The sequence below is a fragment of the Chrysoperla carnea genome, chromosome 4 (assembly GCF_905475395.1).
Source record: "Chrysoperla carnea chromosome 4, inChrCarn1.1, whole genome shotgun sequence".
Taxonomy (NCBI): Eukaryota; Metazoa; Arthropoda; class Insecta; order Neuroptera; family Chrysopidae; genus Chrysoperla; species Chrysoperla carnea.
The window spans coordinates 9,611,154-9,634,314 of NC_058340.1; the positions used below are offsets into that span (position 1 = coordinate 9,611,154).

At 28.8% G+C, this 23,161-nt stretch overlaps 2 protein-coding genes across 2 annotated transcripts in view; one reads left to right on the forward strand and one right to left on the reverse strand.

Annotated features, from left to right (window-relative positions):
* The window catches only part of LOC123297451 (pikachurin-like), a 123,737-nt gene extending 103,064 nt beyond the window's left edge, over positions 1–20,673 (forward strand). Inside the window, exons 4-6 of the mRNA XM_044879114.1 lie at positions 12,642–12,831; positions 17,581–17,941; positions 19,676–20,673. Of these exons, the coding sequence (XP_044735049.1) occupies positions 12,642–12,831; positions 17,581–17,941; positions 19,676–20,645 (1,521 nt within the window). The 3' untranslated portion in view covers positions 20,646–20,673. The remainder of the gene's footprint in view (positions 1–12,641; positions 12,832–17,580; positions 17,942–19,675) is intronic.
* LOC123297452 lies at positions 1,788–3,738 on the reverse strand. The gene is made up of 2 exons (XM_044879116.1): positions 3,674–3,738; positions 1,788–2,749 (listed from the first exon to the last, which is right to left on the reverse strand). Exons 1-2 carry the CDS (start codon positions 3,683–3,685, stop codon positions 2,573–2,575), a joined length of 189 nt encoding a protein of 62 aa, XP_044735051.1. The 5' UTR covers positions 3,686–3,738; the 3' UTR covers positions 1,788–2,572.
* Positions 20,674–23,161: the final 2,488 nt, after the last annotated feature.

A 23,161-nucleotide genomic window follows, 5' to 3' on the forward strand; every position in this document is an offset into this window, starting at 1 on the left:
TTCGGTAAGGGAGCACAGCGAGCTCCATCGCCGAAGGCCGCGTTATTTTCCAAGGGGATAGGAGTGAAACTGTTGTTAAGGGTTGGGCTAAGGTCGATCGAGGAGGTTGAAGGATAGCATGTAGGTCTACAAAGTTAGATTTGTCTTGTGGTGTTAACAATCCATTCGCACACATACTTTATTAAAACCAATTTTAATATTGACAATTCTAAAAAGAAATATACAATATCATTTTATATTATGTAACCAAAGATAGAAAACATATAAAAATCGGACAAGATTAAAAATTTTTTTATTCGAGGCATGATGAATACAAATTTTTTAACTAACCACTGACAAATATTTATTTGTCAGTCATTTATCTCAACACTATCAGCAAAACAACGGCCTAAACAGCATAAAAAATAAAGTCTTAATTACCTTATTTCAACTAGGCAATGACAAAGTTTGTCTGAAATCAAATCAGGAACTGGTCAGGAGTGAGTTTATATTCTCCTCGGATATGATATCGGATATTTATATTTTACAACTGTTAAGTAATTTACATAATCAACTCTACTTCTTTGCTAGACTTTCGTAGCATGCAATACATTTAAAATTCACTCATATGTTTTAAACACAACATTCAAAATTATATAAAATATCATACCAAAAATAAACACCCAATAGTCAGAATAATTCGTTACATTATCGTCAACAAAATTCAACACACTACACTGAATGTGAATTCTTTATCAAACGAATACACTTTTTGTATTTTCCATTGATGATAGCAAGTAAATACAGGATAACTCAAATGTCTTGTGTTAAGTTGGGAATATAGGAGGACGCATTACAGATACAGAGCGGTTGAAGTGATATGTGTATTAGTATATGAAAATTTAAAACATGCAATTCAATGAAACCAGTGGAAAAATCGATTCCAAATACATACGAGCCGAAACAGTTGTTCTATGCGAGCAAAGATGCGGCATCCAACACGTAACAGAAAAATAACTTATTTTTAAACCCCCCCCCCCCATACAAAAAAAAGGTGTTGTAACGTTGATCGCTGTATGTGTGTCTGCCTCTCTGTGACATCGTAGTGCCTAAACTGTGAAAAGTAATTTAATGAAGAGGGTTATTAGCTTTCATCTACTAACAATTCAATTACAATATTTCTGAAAAAACAAATTGTATACTTAGTTTAAACTGCAGCCACATATTGGAGAATATGCAAATCTGCATATTAAACAATTTTTTTTTTTAAGTGTCTATTATTATATTTTATTTAGCTCATTCTGTATATTTACCGTAAAAGAACGAAAAATGTTTTCTATAGCTGCTATGAATTTAAAAGTAACAGATTTCAACGTAAAAATGAATTCCGAAAGAAGCGGATAGGTACGTATGTTATCTAGGTAAGTTAAAATCTTTAGGTACCGTACGTGACTTTGAAAACGTAAAAAGATTTTTTCGCATTTTTTTACATTGACTCCGGTTCAAAACTGTAAAAATTTGTGTAAATTAATCTTTAACTTTCTGATAAAAAATTATTTTGAAGTCAAAACTTCTTTAGGCAGGTTGAGCACTTTTTAGATGCTCAACACACTTAGTTCGAGGATGGATGACCGCTTGAAAACACTGTGTGTTGTTGCTTTTTTTTGATTCTTTATAATACTTTTTTATACACACGGTAATAATTTCAATTTACAAATTATGCAACTTTAATTATTTCTACTATAATTAATTAAAAGTTTAATTTACATTTAAAGAAATTTGTTGGTTAAAAATTTACATTTAAGACCAATAGGGTTTCTGGCAACATCCAGAATAATAATCTATAAGCTTTTCTGATATATCATATGTCAATATATCAATAGACAAAATGCAGTTCGCATATTTTACACGCTCCATCAGCGCCCGGTCCATTAAATAGAGGAAATTCCCCGTATGTAACAATAAACAACCTTTGATTGAAACCTTTATTTATGTAAACATAAGTTTTCCCGTAAACATAACAATGTAGGCGGCTTCAAAATGCCAGTGAACCTATTGATTCTAACTAAACCTATCGGATAATAGAAGGTCAAATAGAAAAATTTTCGAAATTTCTAAATATCGTCCAAATAAAACACACAATTACGGATATTTAAACAAATACTTTATATAGGCTAGTACTCCTGCTTGAAAAAAATTAGATTAGGTTTTTTACGGCACACTCTTGGCGGCTGTGAAAACTTCGTTCTCAATAAAGTAAAGAAATAAAATATGTAAAAGTTACATACAATTTTATGCTAAAACACAAGATTTACGTTTGTTCTTTGTCATTTCATCGATTTTGTTAGTCTTATTTCATTTGCAGTGGTTTTTTATTAAATTTCTCAACCTCAACTTCTGTTTCCGGTCTTTGAATGTTATAAAACAAATAGATATCAATCACTTCATCGTTTTTAGCAATAGGGTTTTGATTTAAATCATTAAATAATACGGCAAAAGTACTACTTTTTGGTACCTTCAAAAATTTGTTAAATTTGCTAAGAGTTTACCGTAAAAAAACCATGTCCACAAATGGTAGGTCAGGTCTATCAAGTTACTCTTTTATTTCCATAAGTTTTCCAGTTTCTTCAACCTTCGTTACATTTTCAGTTTTCTTTTTCCCTTCATTCCAATTTTGAACTTCACCAGTACCAAATATCAAAAAACATACACCCGAAAATATTTCGGTAGATGCAAGTATTGTAAAAATCCAAAACCATGCGTTATATGGCTGAAATATTTAGAAAAATACATTTTATATTCAAGAATTTAAATAGTAAAAATGAAAATTTTTAGTTTATTCTAATGCCGAAAGTGAAATTTTTCTTTTAAATAATCTTTGAAGGTATAAGAACTAAAGCTTATTATGCGTAATTAATACGAGTTAAAGATTCAAAACAAGAGCCGATAAGCAAATATCGTGATTTAAACATATACTAATTACTCCCACCGCGACGACGGCGAAGGATATGTGTTTCCTCAGTATGTATGCCCTAGCTTCTAAACTACTTATCATAATTTGACAAACGAGATATCGTTGGAAGCATTTTGATCCTTCGCTGGTTATAGGCTGAACGTCCGCTAGTTGTAGGTGACGTCATATATTGATGGGAAAGGTTATATAAAGGTGGGTTGGCAAAATGCGTTAATTAGAAGTATTTACACTTTTTTTTATTATTGAAAATTCGTTATAAAGAGATTATGCCCAAAAAAATTCGCAATGTAAAGGTAAATTTTACACTGACTTATATAGACAAATCAAGAAGATTACGAACAATTTGTTAAATTGGGGAATTCGTTATATTTAGAGTTATATAAAAGACAGTTATATTAAGGTTGCACTGCATATTGTTATACTTTTTCGCGAAATTTTATATCCCCAAAATAATTTCATCTGAAATTGTTATTATAGTTAGATTTTTCTAAATTCGTGTATAGATCAAAAACATGCCTTAAAGAAGTGTATTTGAGTGATTTAAGTTGGCGTATATCCTAAATTATCCTAGAAAGTATAAGGGCTGCCAAAAGTGGAAAAAAAGTACGATATTATTATTTGTAGGGTAGGTATATACTCGTAAAAAATGAATCACATGGCTCTAGTAATTCAAAACTTAAACTTTCGCTATACATACAATGAATCTAAAAACTATATTACTTTCTCATACATTTGATGTTAAAATAGAACTGTAGATTAAAGGCGATATGATTCCTGGTATAAACACTGTAGTTTGAACTAATCCAGTAATAATACCTGAAAAAATTAATAAACAATTTTCAAAAATTTTTTTAATCTTTTTATTAAAAAATAAAATGCTTACCTGCAAAGTTTGGTGCAATATCACTTAAATTAGCTAAGCCAGCTGATGAAGAAGTTCCATTAAACGTATAAAAAACGGCAATTAATATTACCGATATTACGTAATCACTATGAGTAAATGAGGCCAAAATAAGTAATATAAATCCAGTTATTACTTTACCTGCAATTTATCAAATTTCATTTTTAATTTTTGACACAGTCAAAATAAATCAGTTTAAACATTTTCTTGCATAAAATTTCTTTTCGATCCTTTCGACAGGTCTTCAGAGTACTTAAAACCATAAGCTATCAATTTATTTGCTATTTGCAATTAGTGTAGCTTGATTCTATATTTAGTTAATTTAAAATTTAGTTTATCTAGAATTGTGAGCTGGTATTTGAATAGTATTGAGTGGACTAAGCAGTAGATGGCCTCGCGGGTGGGCTTAACGGACTTAGCGGGCGGTCTAAGCATAGTATAGCTATTAATAAATTGGAAGTGCTTAATTAAAATAAATAATCGCTGATCAATAGTTACAGATAAATAAATTGTAGGTGAACCAAAGTTCACCGGGTCATCTAGTAGTATGAATAATTTCAAATATCAGGTCCCGAGTAACAAGAGACTTATAATGTTTCATATACGTCTAGAAGAAGGCAGGGCACTTAATAAATATTTTTCCAATTTATGAACAGGAGTGCTATTCTTGAAAATTGTTTTGCAAAATGGCGAGATAATTTCCAATTTAACAAAATATAACATCATGCTTGTAATGTAACCTCATGATATAAGTCAAATGAAAAGTGTGCTCGTTATAAGATCTCTAATATGAGATTCACTGATCCCACATTCTGATATATTTCCTAGTTACCTTGGTAATATTTCCTAGTACATAGACTTTCTGGCCGATTGCAGAAGCTGCGAGTCTATTATGGTTTCTCAATCTCGAAAGGGACAATTTTCAGGAATAGCAACCGTTATTCATAAACTATAGGAATCAATTCTTTTAATACAAACTTGTGACTGTAGATATTTTCCTGACCATTGTTACAGAACATTTTTGTTGTTTAACTAACCAATCCATATAATATCCAAATATTAAACCAGACAGTGCTTTGCAAATACTAAGTGAGCCAACTGTGATACCATTCTGAAAATAAAGTTTAAGTGTTTAATAGACCTTTTCATTTTAAAAAGTGATTACCTTTTGTTTCGGACAGTTTGTTAAAAAACGAATTTTTTGATAAAATGAATAAGAAATATCTTGTATGTTTTTCCAACTGATTACTATCTGTCTGTAGTTTGTGTTAGAGACGCATTATAAATTAAAATTTTTAATTTGCATACATTCCACCACGGCCTTATTTTATAAAAAACATCTGTCATAGTAGGCATGTAATGAAAGTAAAATTTATGTATTCCAGCTCTACGGGAAACTGGGTCTGAAAGCATATTTGATGTACCCCGATTAGATTTACCTTATTGGATGACAAATTTTGATAGATCATTTGACACAGACTTTTTTTTTAAATTATGAATACATACTTGAAACTTCATGAATGGCTTCCCTTTTCTACCAAACTTTCCTCTACGTTTTTTTTCGAAAAGGCTGCGTTTTAAAATGAGCATGATGACGTTAAATTTGAGTTATCGTTTTGAAAATAAGCATCAACAGGTAATTTAGACCATTAGATGTTTTTATACCATGTTATGTCAGAACTATTTATATTAATTGAGATCCTCCTTATATTGATTGGACGAATAATTATATGGAGTTGAGTTCATAACTTACCGTTTTTATATTTACGTTATGAGCGTAAGTGAAATATCTTGGCAGTTGTAGAGATAATGTGGCCATGCACCACATAGCACCGTGATTGTAAATAGCTGTTGCCCAAAACGCTGATGAGGTCATTATAGATTTCCATGGGATTAATGAAAGTGACTGATTTTTTTTATTTTTATTAGCTGTTATTCCAATAATTTTACTTTGAAGGTATGTTTTTTCTTCATCAGATATTGTTGGATGTATATTTGGTGAATCGTATGCATAATAGTACCAAAATATTAACCAAACGAAACATAAAATTCCACTTAAATAAAATCCACTTTCCCATCCATAATAGAATATTATAAATCCACTTATTGGATAAAAAATTACATTCGCGAGATTATTACCTGCAAGATTTATTTTATTATTATTTTGAATTCGAATCAACCACAGCTCTTTCAAAATCGTATACTTTCTGATTATCAAATAATAGATATGTTTCAAAATTTTTGTCATATAATACTGTTTTGTGCCGAAGGTTGTAATTTTAATTAAATTTACCTTTTTTATGAAAGTGAATTTTTTGTTTGGATTACGCTTTCAACCTTTGACACAAAGCAAAAAAAAGTTAGAAGATGACACAAATTTGAACAGAAAAGAAGAAGAAGCTTTTGAATTAGCTGCGTTCGAATTAATATTTGATATTTCTAACATAAATTATAAACTGTTTGAAATTTAAAAAAAAAATGAAATTAGAAAAAATTCTCAATTTTAAATATTGGCTACTACCACAATAAATATTACTACCTCGACCCGTGTGGAATTCTATAGGCAATTTTATAACAGATATAATATACAAATTACATACTGAATAAAATTAAATCTTAGTATTAATTTTCTAGCCTGTTTATCCTATGCGGGATATTTTTAGATTGTGAGTCTATTTTTCGTAATAAGCCATAAAAGCTTTAAAACGAGGAGTAAATAATGGAAAATAATATAGGAATAAGTAAAACCACACGATGCGACCAAAAATCAAACTAGAGAAATAATACATAATATTTTATAAGATAGATAAATACCTTGAAAAATATTTGAGAAAAAACTTCGTTCACATTTTGGAATCCATATTGCACCTAAACCTACTGCAGCAGGCCAAGTAACTCCCTAAATAAAAATATTTAAAATATTTAAAATTATCATTGAATATTCTTTCTATGACCGACCGCAAGTAGAATTAATTCCATTCTTATAGAGGCAATATAAGATCAATAACGATTAACAAGTTATTCATAAAATTATAATTTCATTTTACGGTACAAAAAAGGTGTTAGAAATCTAATAATTAACCAAAATATGCCTGTTTTTCGTATTTCACCTTCCAAAATACCTTCTCCAAAAATCTAGTGAAGATATTTATGTTTTTTATTCTCTAAAAGTAACCCTCGAAAAATTGTTTTAAAAGTATAAAAAAAAAAATATTCAAAATTTTCGGGACAAAACCGGGAAAATAGCACTAGACATTTTCGCTTATATCCCGGGTTCTAATAAAAATAGGAGACTCTACGTTTCATTTTCAAGCTAAAAGCATAAACATTTAATTTAAGTATCGTGCAATACCCAAATACTGTTTAAAAGAAAATTACACCGGTTATAAAAGGCAAATATTTTCCATTTTACTAAACATCTCTAATTTGATTTTTTTGCGAAGATATGAGAATTTAAGTTAGATGCCAGTACTCACAAGTATGACCTGTTATTTGCATTTACTGTAGCAGACTGGCTCTATTCCAGTCAAGGTAGTCAGTCGTCATCAAGTTAGAGATGTCTAGTAAAGAGGTAAAATGTGTTAAGAAACAAAAGCTATTAAAAATATCATGTAAGAGGGACGTAAGTATATAAATTGCAAATAATCAGATCAGTAATCAAAGTGAACTAAATTATAAATTTCAACAAGTTTTAAATTCATAAAATTCTACTTACGGTTGGCGTATATAAAAGTTTCAACCAACATTTGCCAACCCTAAAATCACTCTAATAGAAAAAGCGAAAATGGGATGGATCTTAGCTGCTATGGGAAAAACGCATGAAGACACTCCAGATATAAAAGTACTTATCAATAAAACTTTCCTGCTCCCATAACGACGTGAAAGTAGTCCACCCGGAACTTTGGTAAAGCAATATCCCCAAAAAAAAGCACCTTGGACCAAAGCTATCGAAGACGAATCCCAGTGTAGTTTCTAAAAGTCGATAAATTAATTAATAACACATTAAAACATTCAATTAATTAATAACAATTTAAATTGTAGAAAGTAAGTTTAGCTAGAATTCATTATGTGTCTATTTTTATTTATGTGGGGGCACATAAATAAAAAAGCACTTGCACAAAAAAAGAAAAAAAGTTTATACAATCCTTTCATTTTTCCTTTTCTGTCGAAAATGAAAGAAACCGCTCGCATTTTGCCAAAACGTCATGGAATGTGTTTTTTAAGTGTAGCAAAAATGTAATAAATAAACAATAAATTTTAATTCAATGAAACAATCAATGTTAAAGCTTACTTAAAAAATTATTTATTAGGCAACTTGTATGACTTAAATGTTAAGTGTTTGTCAAATAATCGAAAGCTATTATACATGTATAACGTACACGTAATTAAAGTTGCCTATTTATTAATTTGGTAAGTCAACTTTTACCGTTCTATTGAATTTATTTTTGAACACATTCCATGAGGTTTTAGCAAAATGCGAGCGCTTTGTTTCATTTTCCTTTATTTTATTTGTAACATTTTCAACTGTACTATCTATATAAAATGATTACACAATGAACCAAGTCGAATCACAATCGTCATTGAATCTTATATTGATTTAGTTGTCATAAACAATGAGAGTCATAAACAAAATAGTGTGTTTACTTTAAGCACAACAACATCAGGTCATATGACACAAATATTGTATTATTTTGAAACCATTACACCTGTTTGTGTTGCAACTCAATATACGTGTGTCGCATTTAAGATATTTTCGTAATTTATAGCAATAACCATTTATCGCGGTAAAAAGTATAGTTTCCGTGGATTAGATTTGTTTTAATTCTTCATAGAGCAAAGGATCGACATGATTGTTTACATAAGTAGGTAGTGATAGTATAGTTTAGCTCTTCATTGAGCTATCGTATTGACAGACAGACAACCGAAAAGTGGTAATTAGGTGATTTTATAACACCTATACCAAAATTTTGCTGGTAGCATCAATATTTTTAAACGTTACAAACTTGGGACTAAACTTAATATACTATGAAATATTTCATATACATGGTATAAAAATATCTACGTACATTTTGATGAAGATTTTCAGAATTTATAGATGATGTCATGTTCCTTGTGGAAGTATTACGATCAACCATTGATACAATAGAAATGTGTAAAACATTATTAGATAAATTTGTCACAATAAACATAAAAAACAATAAAACACTTATTATAACTCTTCCTAAAATATAAATAAAAATTCATAATATTTATAAATCTAATTTTAATTGATATTAAAAATAATATTTGACATTTACTTGCAATGTAAATACCCATAATTATTGGTTTCTAATTCGAACATTAGAAACAAAACAAAAGAACAAAACAACACACAGCTAACAAAAAAACACACGTTTTTCTCCCAAAGACAACAGTATTAATTTATTATTAAATGGTTAATACCTAACTAACTTAATATAATAAATATTAAAATACTAGTTAAGCCATGTTTACTTAGTATTATTTGAATTTGTTTTGTAGTCTAGCCAAAAATCGGCAAAATACTTAAATTTTATAATGATAGTGTATAAGTATATGGTGTTTCTTATCATTATAGTCGTACAAAGGAATGCTTAAATTGCCATTCTTAGGGAGTCCTTACTAACAGCTCCGATTTTGATGATTTTTTAAAAAATTATTCTTTTTACATATTGTTTAAAATCAGAAACATTTCAAAGGGGGGAAACTATCTGGAGTGGGAAAACGCAATGTCTCGACTACTATACCAACGCCTATTTTATTGTTATTACGTTAAAATACATTTTTGTGGAAAAAAAATCACGCAAGTGTGTTTTTTTTTATACAAGTTGCACAAATGTTGTTTAAACAATATAAATAATTAGCAGTTATCCACGTTATAGCCCTCAAATCTCTTACCTTCTCTTGTTCACTAATTAATGGATTTTAACTTTTAGTACGAACCCCTAATCATTTTGAAAAGAAAATACGCCCATGCCAATTGCTAATAATCTAGCATTCTATAGATGAAAGAATTTTTAAAATCGGTTACGTATTGAACTGTTAAAATGTCGGTCTCACTATTTATTTTTATTTTTAGTGTATAATCTTAATCGTTTTTTTGAAAATAAAATAGAGTCCATGTTACTTGCTGGTAATGTGGCATTCTATAGGAGAAAGAATTTTTAAAATCGACAACAAAAATAAATTTGCTTACAAAAATAAATTTGCTTACAAACTTTCATGCCCTATTTCACCCCTTTAGGGAATTAATTTCGGAAAATCATTTCTTCAAGTGACACCTACAGTATAAAATCAATATCCTCTCGATATTTCAAACTTCTATCATTACCGATTTAGGCTGGGCGTCTATATATCAGTCAGGACATTGCCTTTTCCCCCTCCTGGTTAATTCCTCCATATGAAATGTTTCTGATTTTAACTAATATACAAAAAAAAAATTATTTTGAAAAAAAAAATCATCAAAATCGGTGCTGTTATTCAGGACTCCTGAATAAAAACATTAATTGATGCGACTATTAGCTAATACTCAAATAATATTATTGACAATGTTCAGAGCATTAGATAATTTGTAATAATCATTATTTGATAAATTTAAGACACTGACAATTTTATCTCTGAGATCGAGCGCAAATAGTGATACAGTTTTATATATAGTGCGTTGCAGTTAAGGAGGTCATTTCGCCGCCAATGTTAATTTAAAAATTATAGATTACAAGGAAAAATGATTTTTTTATAATAGTTTAAGTCTATATGTACCGTATAATGAAGTTTCGATCAAACTCTACCATGTAAATTTTTGTGAAAAAATTTTTCAAAAATGCTAACCTTTGTTGATAGTCTTACGAAAAAGAAAGACCCTACCAAATTTTTTTAAATTATACAACTAGTTATCGATTAGATGGAGTGGAAAAAATTTGAAAATAAGTTTTTCGAAATATTCTGGTTCATGTTATTGCACTAAAATATATAAATAAGATAATGTAAGAAATAAGATATGACTAAATACACTAAAAAAATTATTTAGAATATACCCTCATTGTTAACAACATTCAATTAGTTTTGAGACTGTACGCTGTAATGCCAATAGAAATAATTAGTTCGTTAAAATTTCTATGTTCCTGAAATATAGGTAAATTTTACGAATTTTTTACTCGAAAACTGGTGAGTGTAGAGAAAAATGTCTGAAAAGATTATTTGTTAATTTTGACTCCAATTTTATCATTTTCCAAAGGGATTCGATTAATACTATTTATTTATTCAAAATAAATTAAGTTAAACAATATCCTACCGCGTTAACCTGCATTGTTTAAATAGGATTCTGCAAAAATTTTCCATCCGATAATTATTCATGCTCAATAATGAATTTTACCGGATCTATTATAAAATTCCAAATAAATGGCCTATAAAACTCCTATGAACCTTGAAAAATATCCTGACATTCACCTAAAAAGATCCTTACATATACGTCTTAAAGATAGTAGATAATATTTATGAAATTGTATTGTTTGATCTAAATTTTATTATGTATATGCCTAAGCATATGATTAATAAAACACTTGACTGTCCAAAAGTCAGTCACTGATTAATTCATAAAAAATTAAAATATCAGTTCATTATTCTTTTAATTAAACTAACATACATGTTTATTAATTAAGAACAATAAGAACACTTACAACGACACAAATTACATAAAATTTTCAACTCTATATTTTATTTAACTCATTTTTATACTATGTACATGAAATATATCAAGGTATACTAAGTTTAGTCCCAAGTTTGTAACACTTAAAAATATTGATGCGATGAACAAAATTTTCTATATTTAATTGTTTACGTTGTCAGAAAAACGTAAAATTGACAGTGTTGTAACTACAAGGTTGAGCGCAATCAATGTTTTACACGTTTCTTAACTCCAGTAACAATGTAGGAGCCACCGGTCAATCTAGTAAGTTTTTTTCGGCATATCCCAATATATTATAAATGTGAAAGTAAAGATGTTTGTTTGTTTGTTTGTTACGCTTTCACGCAATAACTAGCAAATGGATTTGAATGAAACTGTAAAACAATATAGCTCATATATCATAATAACACATTAGCTATAGTTTTTAAAAATATATTTAAAAAAAAAAATAAAAATAAAAAATTTATTATATTCTGACATTTTACTGTCTCATCTATGATCATCATGTTAAACCATAAATTAAAGATATCTGTAATAATTTATAATAGTAAATGTCAAACAATTTATGGAATTCTTTTCTTATATACTCAATGAATTATGACAATTTTACACTTTAAAAAAATTGAAAATTGTGCAAATATTTGAGCTGCGTAAAACAATTCCTTCGAGTGTTGCGGAAGGAGAATCAGTGAGATCAAGATTAAGCTAGTAAGATAATAAATCCCAAAATTTGGGTTTGTTAAAATACATTTTTCAGCTTGGGTAATTTTTCCAGCTACTGGCACACATAATTTTAGATATCATGGTACATATAAAAGTTCGATATACGTAGGTGTTAATAAATTAAAAATAGGATGTAAATTTAAAAAAGTGTACAGAACAATTGTTTTGTTGTTGTTGCCGTATGGAAGATTTTCCTTATTCCGGAAACATCGATAAACGCAAGTTTCCTGTACGGTGTACAAAATTTGTTTTACATAAATGTATTCGTTTTCGAATATAAATTATATATAAACATTTATAACTGTAGTAATATTAACAAGGTTCATTGAATTTATAAACAAATAAATAATTTTTTATTTCAGGGTTTATTTTCAAGAATTACATTCCGCGAACCATTGTTTATTGGTGGACCAGGGAATACCACCGGACTTTCTGATAAACTTCCCGTATCTACAGGCTTACGTGGTTGCGTTAGACACCTAGAGGTCAATGATCACGCATATAGGTTTGCGCTGGCGCCATATGGAGATGCTACGAAAGGCTTCGGTGTTCGTAAGTGAAATGAACATTTTTTTTATATAATATATCATTTAACATATTATATTGTTTGATATTGAAAATTACGTTACCTATTTCCACGTTTTATATTTGTGTTTTTAAATTCATGTATAATTAATCATTGTTTCAAACGTTTTTGAAATAATTTTGATTGGAAAATAAATCTCATTAAATTATAGCATTTCTAATGAAGAAAAAAGATCGATATTAGTCCGAAATGAACATAAAAGTTTCTATATACATAGATGCTATTCTCAAGTGTTACAGAAATACAGGGTTGTCTCTATTCTTCTAACGATTTAAAATAGTTACTTTTAACTCATGTTTATAGGATCTTTAATGATTACTTAAGGTTTGGTATTCAGAGATGTCAAATAACGTAAAAGTTTCTATAAACATGGGCCCTATTCTCAAGAATTATAAGACTATAGTAATCCAATTTCCGCAACACTTGAGAATAGTTCTAATAAACCCATGTTTAACCTGGAATCTATTCTATAGCGCCACAAGAATAAAAACAACGCAGTATTTCAGTAACGCTTAATAAGGACCATATTTATAGAAATTTGAAAAACAAAAACCCTTAAAATGATAAATGAATCTAATCAGATTATTTGTAAGTTTAACTAAAAGTTTTCAAACAGCCACAAACCCTTGAAATTTTTGCGATAAGCAAAGTTGTAGAAAAAAAATTACACTTCAGTATATCCGTCAGTCAATTTTTTTCTGTGACTACAATTTTCACCGAGATATATGGTAATTCGATATCTATCTTGAATAAGCATATACTAGCACTCATTTGCAACAAATTTCACCAGGCTGAAAACGCCTGACTCTAGTATTATAGCTACATTTAAGTTTTCTTATATGTTTCACATTTTATTGCAAAAAACAGCTAGCGGTATAAAAACTATTTCTCTTAGGAAAAATAATTTTACCGAATCTAAGAATTAATGAGTTATTAACTTCTTTAAAATATAATATTTCCCACAAATAATCACATTGTGCGAATGTAAGACTTCAGATATTTATACATTTTTAGAAAGTTTATGAGTCAATTGAGGAAGTTTTCTCTGAAATGCGCTATTCAAGAGTGTAATACGGTAGTTGACTAATGACGAATTTGCCATATTTCGCATAAAAATGTAAAACTGGAATTGACACAATGACAAAATTTGACGTGAAATTAAAATTGAATAAAAACACGAAGAAGTTATAAGCATTCAAAGATTGTTGCCCATCTCCTTTTAGCAAAACATAGTTTTATATCTCTATGGTGATCGAAACACGGACGTCACTAATCTACATCTTCCTCTTTGTTTAATTAGGAATTTTAAACGTTTATATTTTGCATACTTCTAAAGATTTTCGAAAACCAACTTCACTTTTCTGCCCGTGCAGTGAAAATTTTTCACCTAAAGTGATAAGAAAATTTTGTCAACATTCCTATTACTATTTTAAAATAATTTTCTTGAACAAATTACAAAATTTTTGTGCTTCATTGCGATTTGTAACCCTACATTTCCAACCAAATGCTAATTTGTGGCATGTATTGAATTTTAAATGTATTGAAGTCAATTACTCATTAGCTGTTCAGATTCAGATTTTTTGCAATAAAATATGAAATATAAAAAGTTGCTCTAACTCGTGTTCCGTACATTTTCGGCATTAAGTAAATTATTCAAATTTGGTGTAAATTAGCTCTAGTACAAGCCCCTACAGCGTGGCTTACGAATTACCAAGCATCCTGTATACTAAAAATTTTAAAATGCATAATTTGAAATTGTTCGATAATGAAAATGTTTTATACGTTCTTAATTAGAATAATGAAAATCTTTTATGCGTTGTTTACTTCTTAGAAACTCTTTTATAATATGCTTCTATCATTTGTACCAAGAAATCTATGTTTAACGCTTTGATAATATTAAATAACTCTTCATTAAAATAATTACTAGAACTTATATTAGAATCAAGATAATTTTATACCCAATTAAAATAATAATGAATTTATATTGATATTTGATATTTTTTTATCTTTCTTTTTTTGTATTCTTTGTTTAATCATTACGAATGACTCAAACAGAGAGGAAAAACTATTTTGATTGAAAGGTGATTCAAAGACTTCCCCTACTTTCAAAAAAAAAAATAATAATAACAAAAGCTCACTGGTACGTTATTCGGAAATGGAAAATAAATTCAATACAATTTAAATTGATTATACTCATTTGAAAAAGAAAATTGTTCTAATCGAGATCAAACATAAACGAAACGTTACATCATTATGTGACGTCTTATCGAAAAGAAATATGTAATCATTTTATTTATAACTGCATTTTGATTCTTTTTTTCATTTCTATATTATTTTCTTCATGTTTTTTCTTTTTAATACAGGAAAAGATTGATATAATATGCCCAAAATAAACAAAAATTTTGTGCTGGCGTAAAATTTTGTTTGTAGGTTTAAAAGCCAAAGTTCAAAGTTCATTTGTTTTACTGATTAATTAAGTAAGCAAACCTGTTCAAGGCATTGGAAAAGTAGGAAAACAGCATCGATTTTAATAAAAAAAACTTTGTAACGTGTTTATAGGACCTCAAACACGTTATAGGGCGATATTTACAATTAATTTACATTATGTAATTAGTCTATTTACAATTACTCCAATCATCTTAAGATTTCACCTCAGAATCTAAGGGAATAAACTGAATTTTTATACTAACCATTATTTTGATAGAATAAATGTTGTCAGGGCGCAGAAGATGGAGCGCTCAGCTTAACGTACTTCAATGCTGGGTCAATATTTATAAATATAAGTTTTTAAATAATTATTTAAGTAATATTTAATGGATAATTATTTAATACCTTATATTTATAAATATTGATGCTGAACTAAGGTATGTACAACTGAGCGATTCCATCTTTTGTATCCTCTATTTCAAAAACGGTCCAACATATAAAAAAAGGTTTCAAACAAAATTTGTAGAAAATTTTATACTCTACAAATTGAAATAGGATTGAATGCAAAAAAAGAAACGATATATTATCAAAAAACTGACTTTTGCGACAACATTTGCACTATCAAAATAAATGTTTGTACAAAAATTCAGCTTATTCCGAAGTGACCACTTTTTTAACTAAGAAGATCGGATTAAATAAATTTTTTGCTATGAACGAGTCTTTTATTTATTTAAAAATTGTAAATCGAAACCTTATTCATTTGATGTAAATTTCGGTAATGGGGCAGCATTTTTACTTTTCTCAGAAGCGGCGCTAAGGTTAAATCCGGCCCTGAGTATAATCAAGCGGGAAACAAGACCTCAGGTATTCTTGTTATCTTACTCTCAATTCGTATAAGATAATACTTAAAATAAGAATGTAGTTTTCTACATTTTCAAAAATTTTCATCATTAAAGAAGTTTCTACATTTTTTGAACCATCTTGTGTAATAGTTAGTTCTTAGTAGAGAATGTAGTAAAGTTTATAAATTTTTTCTTTCTTCTATCAACTTTTCTAAAAGTTTTAATTTAAAAACAACATGTTTCAGGCACATCTTGCACGTATCAGTAAATTTAAAGTGAAACTTTTTCCAAAATATGTTGATTTGCTAGCTTTAATTTTAAGATATTTTATTAATGAGTAATTTGGTTGAAATTATCTCGAATAATACGGCATGAAACATTTTATTTGTAACTCTAGAGCCGTGGCAATTGTCATATAGTCGAGTTTGAAAACGTACTTGAACGTCAACTCCAAAGCTCGGAATTAAATATCACAGTATACAGAATGTCCCTAAATCAACGCACCAATCAGAAACTATGAATTCCTAACGAAATGTTTAGACGAATTGTTCTTTAGTGTTTATCTGACGATACACCGTTAACGATTAAGGCTTCGTTAATTACCGTTTTTAATTTTCAAAAATTTCTCTTCAATATTAGAAAAATAAAAATTTGTATAATATCCAAAGTTGTAGAAATAAAGTTTGTTACATTTCCCCTGGCCATTTTTTTACTCAGTCAAAAATTTACAAAGAAATTTGACATTAAATTACAAAAACAAAAATTTGAAGTTTTCTCGAAACACTTTCAAAATTATAGAAAAAGTCCGCTCGGTCAAATGAGACTAAATTTTGAAAATAGGAATTTTTTAATGGTGAAGTCTCAATGAGCACATTATATAATTCTCGGTTTTACATCAAATTTTAAAACACTAGAGAACTTTTCGTCTTAAAAATTACGTGTGTCGATGGGGAGAAGTCTAAATCAATTCTGAAAATTTTAGGTGAGGTTGCCCGATTATTGAAATAAATAAATGACTTCGAAAGTAGGCATATTTAACATTGGTCTTGAGGGAAAACGGTAGATGGATGATATGTTTTCATAGATTTCTCCAAAACTAGTCGGTGGAAATTAAATTAAAAAAATAAATTTTATAATTTTGATGGTGAATTATGTTATAACTTGACAAAGGACGAAAAATAAGAATAAAATTTTTCGATATCGGGAGTAATTCAATTTCAAAATATCGAAAATTGAAAATTTGTTTAATTATTTAAAAATATCGAAAAATTTTATTCTTATTTTCGTCTTTGTTCGTGAAAATATTCATCATCAAAGTTGAAAATAAGGTGCAAATAATTTCAACCGTAAGTCTTGTCTAAACTTGTCTTGGCGCTCGTACTACCTTAATTTCAATATTCAATACACTTTGTTTCTATATTTTTAAAATCAAATAATTTTTTACAGAGGAATGCACAGCAGATCGATGCAGTCGTGTACCATGTCAGCATGGTGGTAAATGTTTGACGAGTGGTGAATCGGCTGTATGTGTATGTCCGCTTGGTTTCTCTGGGGATTTATGTGAAACGCGAGTAGATTTACAAGTACCATCATTCAATGGTTCTAGTTATCTACGATATCGTGGTCTAGCAAATTCAGTTGTGTCCTGGTTAGATTTACAAATTACATTAAAACCAGGTGCTGATAGCGGTGTACTATTATATAATGGACATCATGTAGATGGTTCTGGAGATTTTATGGCTGTATACATGAATGATGGACATATAGAGTTTGCATTCGATTTAGGAACAGGAGCTGCTGTAGTTAGGTAAAATAAATATATTATTTTGAATATATAAACACAAAATTAAAATAAATATTAAAAATATATATTAACACCTTTATCATCTTTAACTTTAATCCTAATTAATACTCCAATAAGCGATGAGAAAAAAGACGTAATCTATAAATTTTACTCCAGATCAAAATAGATATGGTGCCTAATGGTGCTTTTGTCCGGAGGGTGTTAGCCATCCCTTCTAGGGGTGGTTAACCACCCCTTCTAAATTAATCAAAAACTGACGGACTTACCACTTGAACTAAAACATATTGCTAAAACTCGCATATTGCTAAAACATGCTTGCCATTCGCATATTGCTAAAACATCATGGAATGAGTTTCCTAGATGTCAAATATCATTAGTAAGGCATGAGTGGTGCAAATGTTACTATTTCTTAATAAACAATAAATTTACAATTCAACGAAACAATCAATGTTAAAGTTCACTTAAAGAATTAGTAAATAGGCAACTTGTATGACGTAAATGTTAAACATGTATAATCATTTTCGATTATTTGACAAACACTTAACATTTACGTCATACAAGTTGCCTATTTACTAATTTTTTTAAGTGAACTTTAACATTGATTGTTTCGTTGAATTATAAATTTATTGTTTATTAAGAAATAGTAACATTTGCACCACTAACTCATGCCTTACTAATGGTATTGGCAAAATGGGAGCGGTTTCTTTCATTTTCCATTATTAGCCGATTTTTGTAACATCTTTTACTGTACTACGAGCATTTTTGATTTTTTTTAAATTTACTTATAGTATTGTTTTGGATTTTTTGAAAGTTTAATGGTATGAAAGGGAGTATAATAAAAACTTTGTTTTTATAGGTTAGTTTTTCAATAATATTATCACTTTTTACAAACACCTTCACAGCGTGGTCCGTAATACGGTGCCAATGACATTTGTCAAAATTTACTCGATAAGCAATAATAATGAAATATTCAAATTTAGATTAGCATTTCTGTACGCTGTACCTATTATGCATTTTGTTAAAATATATCCTTTTCAGGACTCGCAATGAAAATATTTAGCTAAATTTTATAACCAATTAATTAAACCAATCATCTTCATTTGAAATTAAAACACTTAAAATTCAAAATCAAAATAAAACCATAAGAACAAATAATTTAAACAATAAAAATTTATATAACGACCTGTAAAAAATAATTTTATTCATTTTGTAACACGCTTATATAAGCTTCACCTGTATATTTGTAAGTTTGTATGTGGCTCTGTAATATCATACCCATTCATAAGACATCATCAGTTATATACATTTATTATACTACCGGTAACCATACTATACATATATACTTAGAACAAGTAACAAGCGTGTTTTTGAGTTTTTTAAACTATATTTATTCTGTTTCAGATAATTGATTAATTTTTGCAATCCGTTATATATATTTTAATTATTTATTTTCAAGCTTTTGATTTTTAGTTTTAATTATTTAATGCTACATGACTGACTCTCAGAGCAATTCAATCCGATCTAGCTAATTAAAATTTTGTTAAATGTTTTATTTGTCGGTTCTGAAAGATTTATTTTAACAAAAATGAATAATAATGAAATCAGTTTGCAATTTCACGCTTAAGCTGTTGAATAAAAATTAACTCACTAACAATTTTAATATTTTATTTAAATTATTATTTAAATATAATTTAAATACTTTGCAATTATCTAACTTTCTAATTATACATTTTGCAGAAGTGAAGAACGGATTAGTATGGGAGAATGGCATGAAGTAAAAATTTCAAGAACTGGACGTTTAGCAGTATTACAAGTTGATACATCCCCAGCATTGGAAATATGGTCGCCTGGGGCGTTCACACAGTTATCGTTACCACAAAATTTATATATTGGTGGAGTTCCAAATTTTGCCATTGTCTCGCCAAATGTACGAGTGCGTACATCATTTGTTGGCTGTATACAAAAAGTGGTTATTAACAACAGACCTTTGGGTATTCTTGCTGAAGCATTGGGTGGCGCCAATGTTGATAATTGTCCACATCCGTGTGTTGCACGACCATGTGGAGAAGATGGAACATGCATACCTAATTTAGATTATTTTACATGTCATTGTAAGCCTGGATATAGAGATGCACAATGTAGTTCTAGAGGAAGTGCTTCAGAGCGACAATCTTATGACTCGCAAATACCACAATTTTCAGGCCTCGACTCATTTTTACACTTCACTGATTATGAAACCATTGACAAACTAAGTGGACATCGAGTAGACATTAATATACGTTTTAAAATTGCCGAGGGCAATGGTTTATTAATATGGACAGAACGTATATCATTAGGCTTGGAACACGGCGCTTTAGTTTTACGACATCGTCCTATAGCTGGATCAGATCATTTAATATATAATCTTACACGTATTGATGATGGATTATGGCATAGACTAAGAGCGGTTTGGAGTGAAGGTGGAGGGTCATTAGAAGTAGATAGTGCTCCTGTTATAACAGCTGGATGGGCTTCAGCAGTACATCACCTACCAACAGTGAGAAATCTATTTGTTGGGGGAATGTCACGTCCAGAAAGAACAACACACGGTAGATATACGACCGGAGTGATAGGATGCGTTGAAGATTTAGTACTGGATTCAGAATATCATATCAAATTAATTGCAATGTCAGCAGTGGGACAAAATGTCGGCAGATGTAATCCATAAAAACATCACTGTCCATAATTAAACCCCAAATTGTAAAAAAAACTAAATATATAAACTTTTTTACTGTGAATATATTCTAAGGCCATATTAGAATAGAAATTAAGTGGCCATTATTAAAATAAATTGTGAAATAAATGAACTAAATACAAATTATTTATGACACTAATAAGGCTGACATTAAACAAAAAAAAATTATTCACAAATAAGTATAAAATTAAAAATTGTGAAATTAGGAGCTAATGTATAAAAAAAAATATTTGTAAGTGTGAATACTTGTATACAAAGTGAGCCAGCAACTCGTGTGTTCAAACGAAAAAAAACCAAAAACCTCCTACTAATTCCATAAACAGAAAGGGTATTTATAAATTCACATCCATCCCTATTAACTAACACACTAAATAAAAAAAACAGTTTTTAATATTTTATCTTAAATATCAATGGATTTATATAAATGAGTTGCCCTTTGCGGTTCACCATGTGCTTTAACCTATTTTAATGTGTTAGAAACATACATAACCTTCTATCCTTGAAAAGTAGACTTCATCCAGATGAAAAATATCTTTATGCTTTTTTTATTTCCAATTAATTAAATTTTGCACTATTTTCAAAGAAAAATTTTATTGTTTGTTAAAAAAACAAATTGAAAATGAGATTCTAATAAACTTAAGAATGATATTTAATTATTTGGGATAACCTTATTACATGAGGGTTACCAAAAATGTTTCTATTCAATAAAATGTATAAAAAAATGAGATATTATTTTCTTATATTTAAATTAATTTTACATATTTATGAAATATACAACATCAGAAAATACTGTCATAGATAACAACGATAAAAGAGTCCATCCATGGTAGAAATAGATAAGGTTCAGCTCGCACACCTACCCAGTCGACACTTAGCATGTTGATTCAAATGTTAAATGTACAAAAACGTGAGTACGTTTGTGTAAACCATCCTTGATTTAAGTAATGGAAAAATTGCTCCTTAAAGTTTTTTGGCATAAGACATGTAAAAGATAACTTATCAAAATTTTTTTATAAATATTATGGAGATAATTCGATAAAACGAATAAGCTCGAACGTAAAGAAATTATCAATATGGCGGTGACTGGATACCGTGCTAGAGAGATTACCGAGTGAGAGAATGTCCCTAACCCTACCCTTACCTGCGCAAGAGCATACTTTGTCTAATTCTACCATGAGTTCATCTAAAACTTTGCTATAAAAAATAATTCTTGACACAATAAATATTTTGGCACTTTAAAATAAGAAAAAAAATTCTTTGAACACAAAGAAATTACCTTAATGCCAAAGAAATTGATAGTTTACTTTTAAAATGAAAAAAATATTGTTGTGCCAAGAAAACTATTTTTTTGAGTAGGAGCACTCGTGAAAGCAGCAAAACCCTCAATTGGCGCAAACTTCTTCAATTAATAATGTCCTTAATTCCAAATTTCTTAAGCTAAAATGAAAACCAATTTTCTTTTGCATTTGTTCTGCTATCCCGAACCGAATGAATGTGTCCGATTTGGGGAAATCTAACTTCATTTTCATTGAATATAAATAAATATAATTTTCTGTTTATTCCTCTCCAACCCTATTCAAGATTTTGGCCAATAATTTAAAACGAGCGATTTGACAAATTATATTAAACGACAAGATTAAAGCAAAGTGAACAACCATTTAAATCTTGTTATCTGGTAAAAAATTTTTCATGGCAGTTTCCAATTGTTGAAATGAAAATCAAAGTGTTAATAGAATTAATCTGTTTTACTTGCAGGAAAAAGACTATTAAGTACTTGATCTTTGAAAGGGGGGCCTTTCTTTCCAGATGAGAAAAAGGTAATTTTTGTATACTGTTGTTCGTGATTTGTTTTAATATTAAAACAAACTCTTAATAAAGTTTACTTTAACTTATTTCACGTAGATAAAGTAAAATAAAAATATTAAAAATTTCCTTAAAAGTTTACCCTGAAAATTAAGGTCTCCTTACAAAAAGATCATCATATTTTACAAAAAATCCACACTGTATTTCATCAACAGTTTTTTACACAAACTGTAAAACATAGTATTTTTTGTTTCTTCAGTTTGTCACAAATCAACTCATTCACTTTTCAATTATGCAATTATTGTCCAAAAATATGACAACCTTTATTAGTTTTATGATTCGCACCTATACACCATATAATAAAAGAAAGATAATAATATTTGCGGATTGGAATATAACGGTTTAAAACTTTAAAGAGTCGGTCGATTTAAGAATGAACAGAAAACTAATTTCAACCTGCTGTTTTATACCACTATTTTAAAAAGTAAACCAGACGTGACAATTTTTGTATTTGATATGCTCTAAATATAATTACAAGTTATTTTTTCACATTTTCAAAACGAAACGAAAAATAAAAAATTCTTAACAAAGGAGCTGAGTTAGCTAAGCGAATTCCCTCAGAGATTAGAAAAAAATAACACATTTTTTTAAAATTGAATATTACATTTGTAATTTTTCAAGAATTT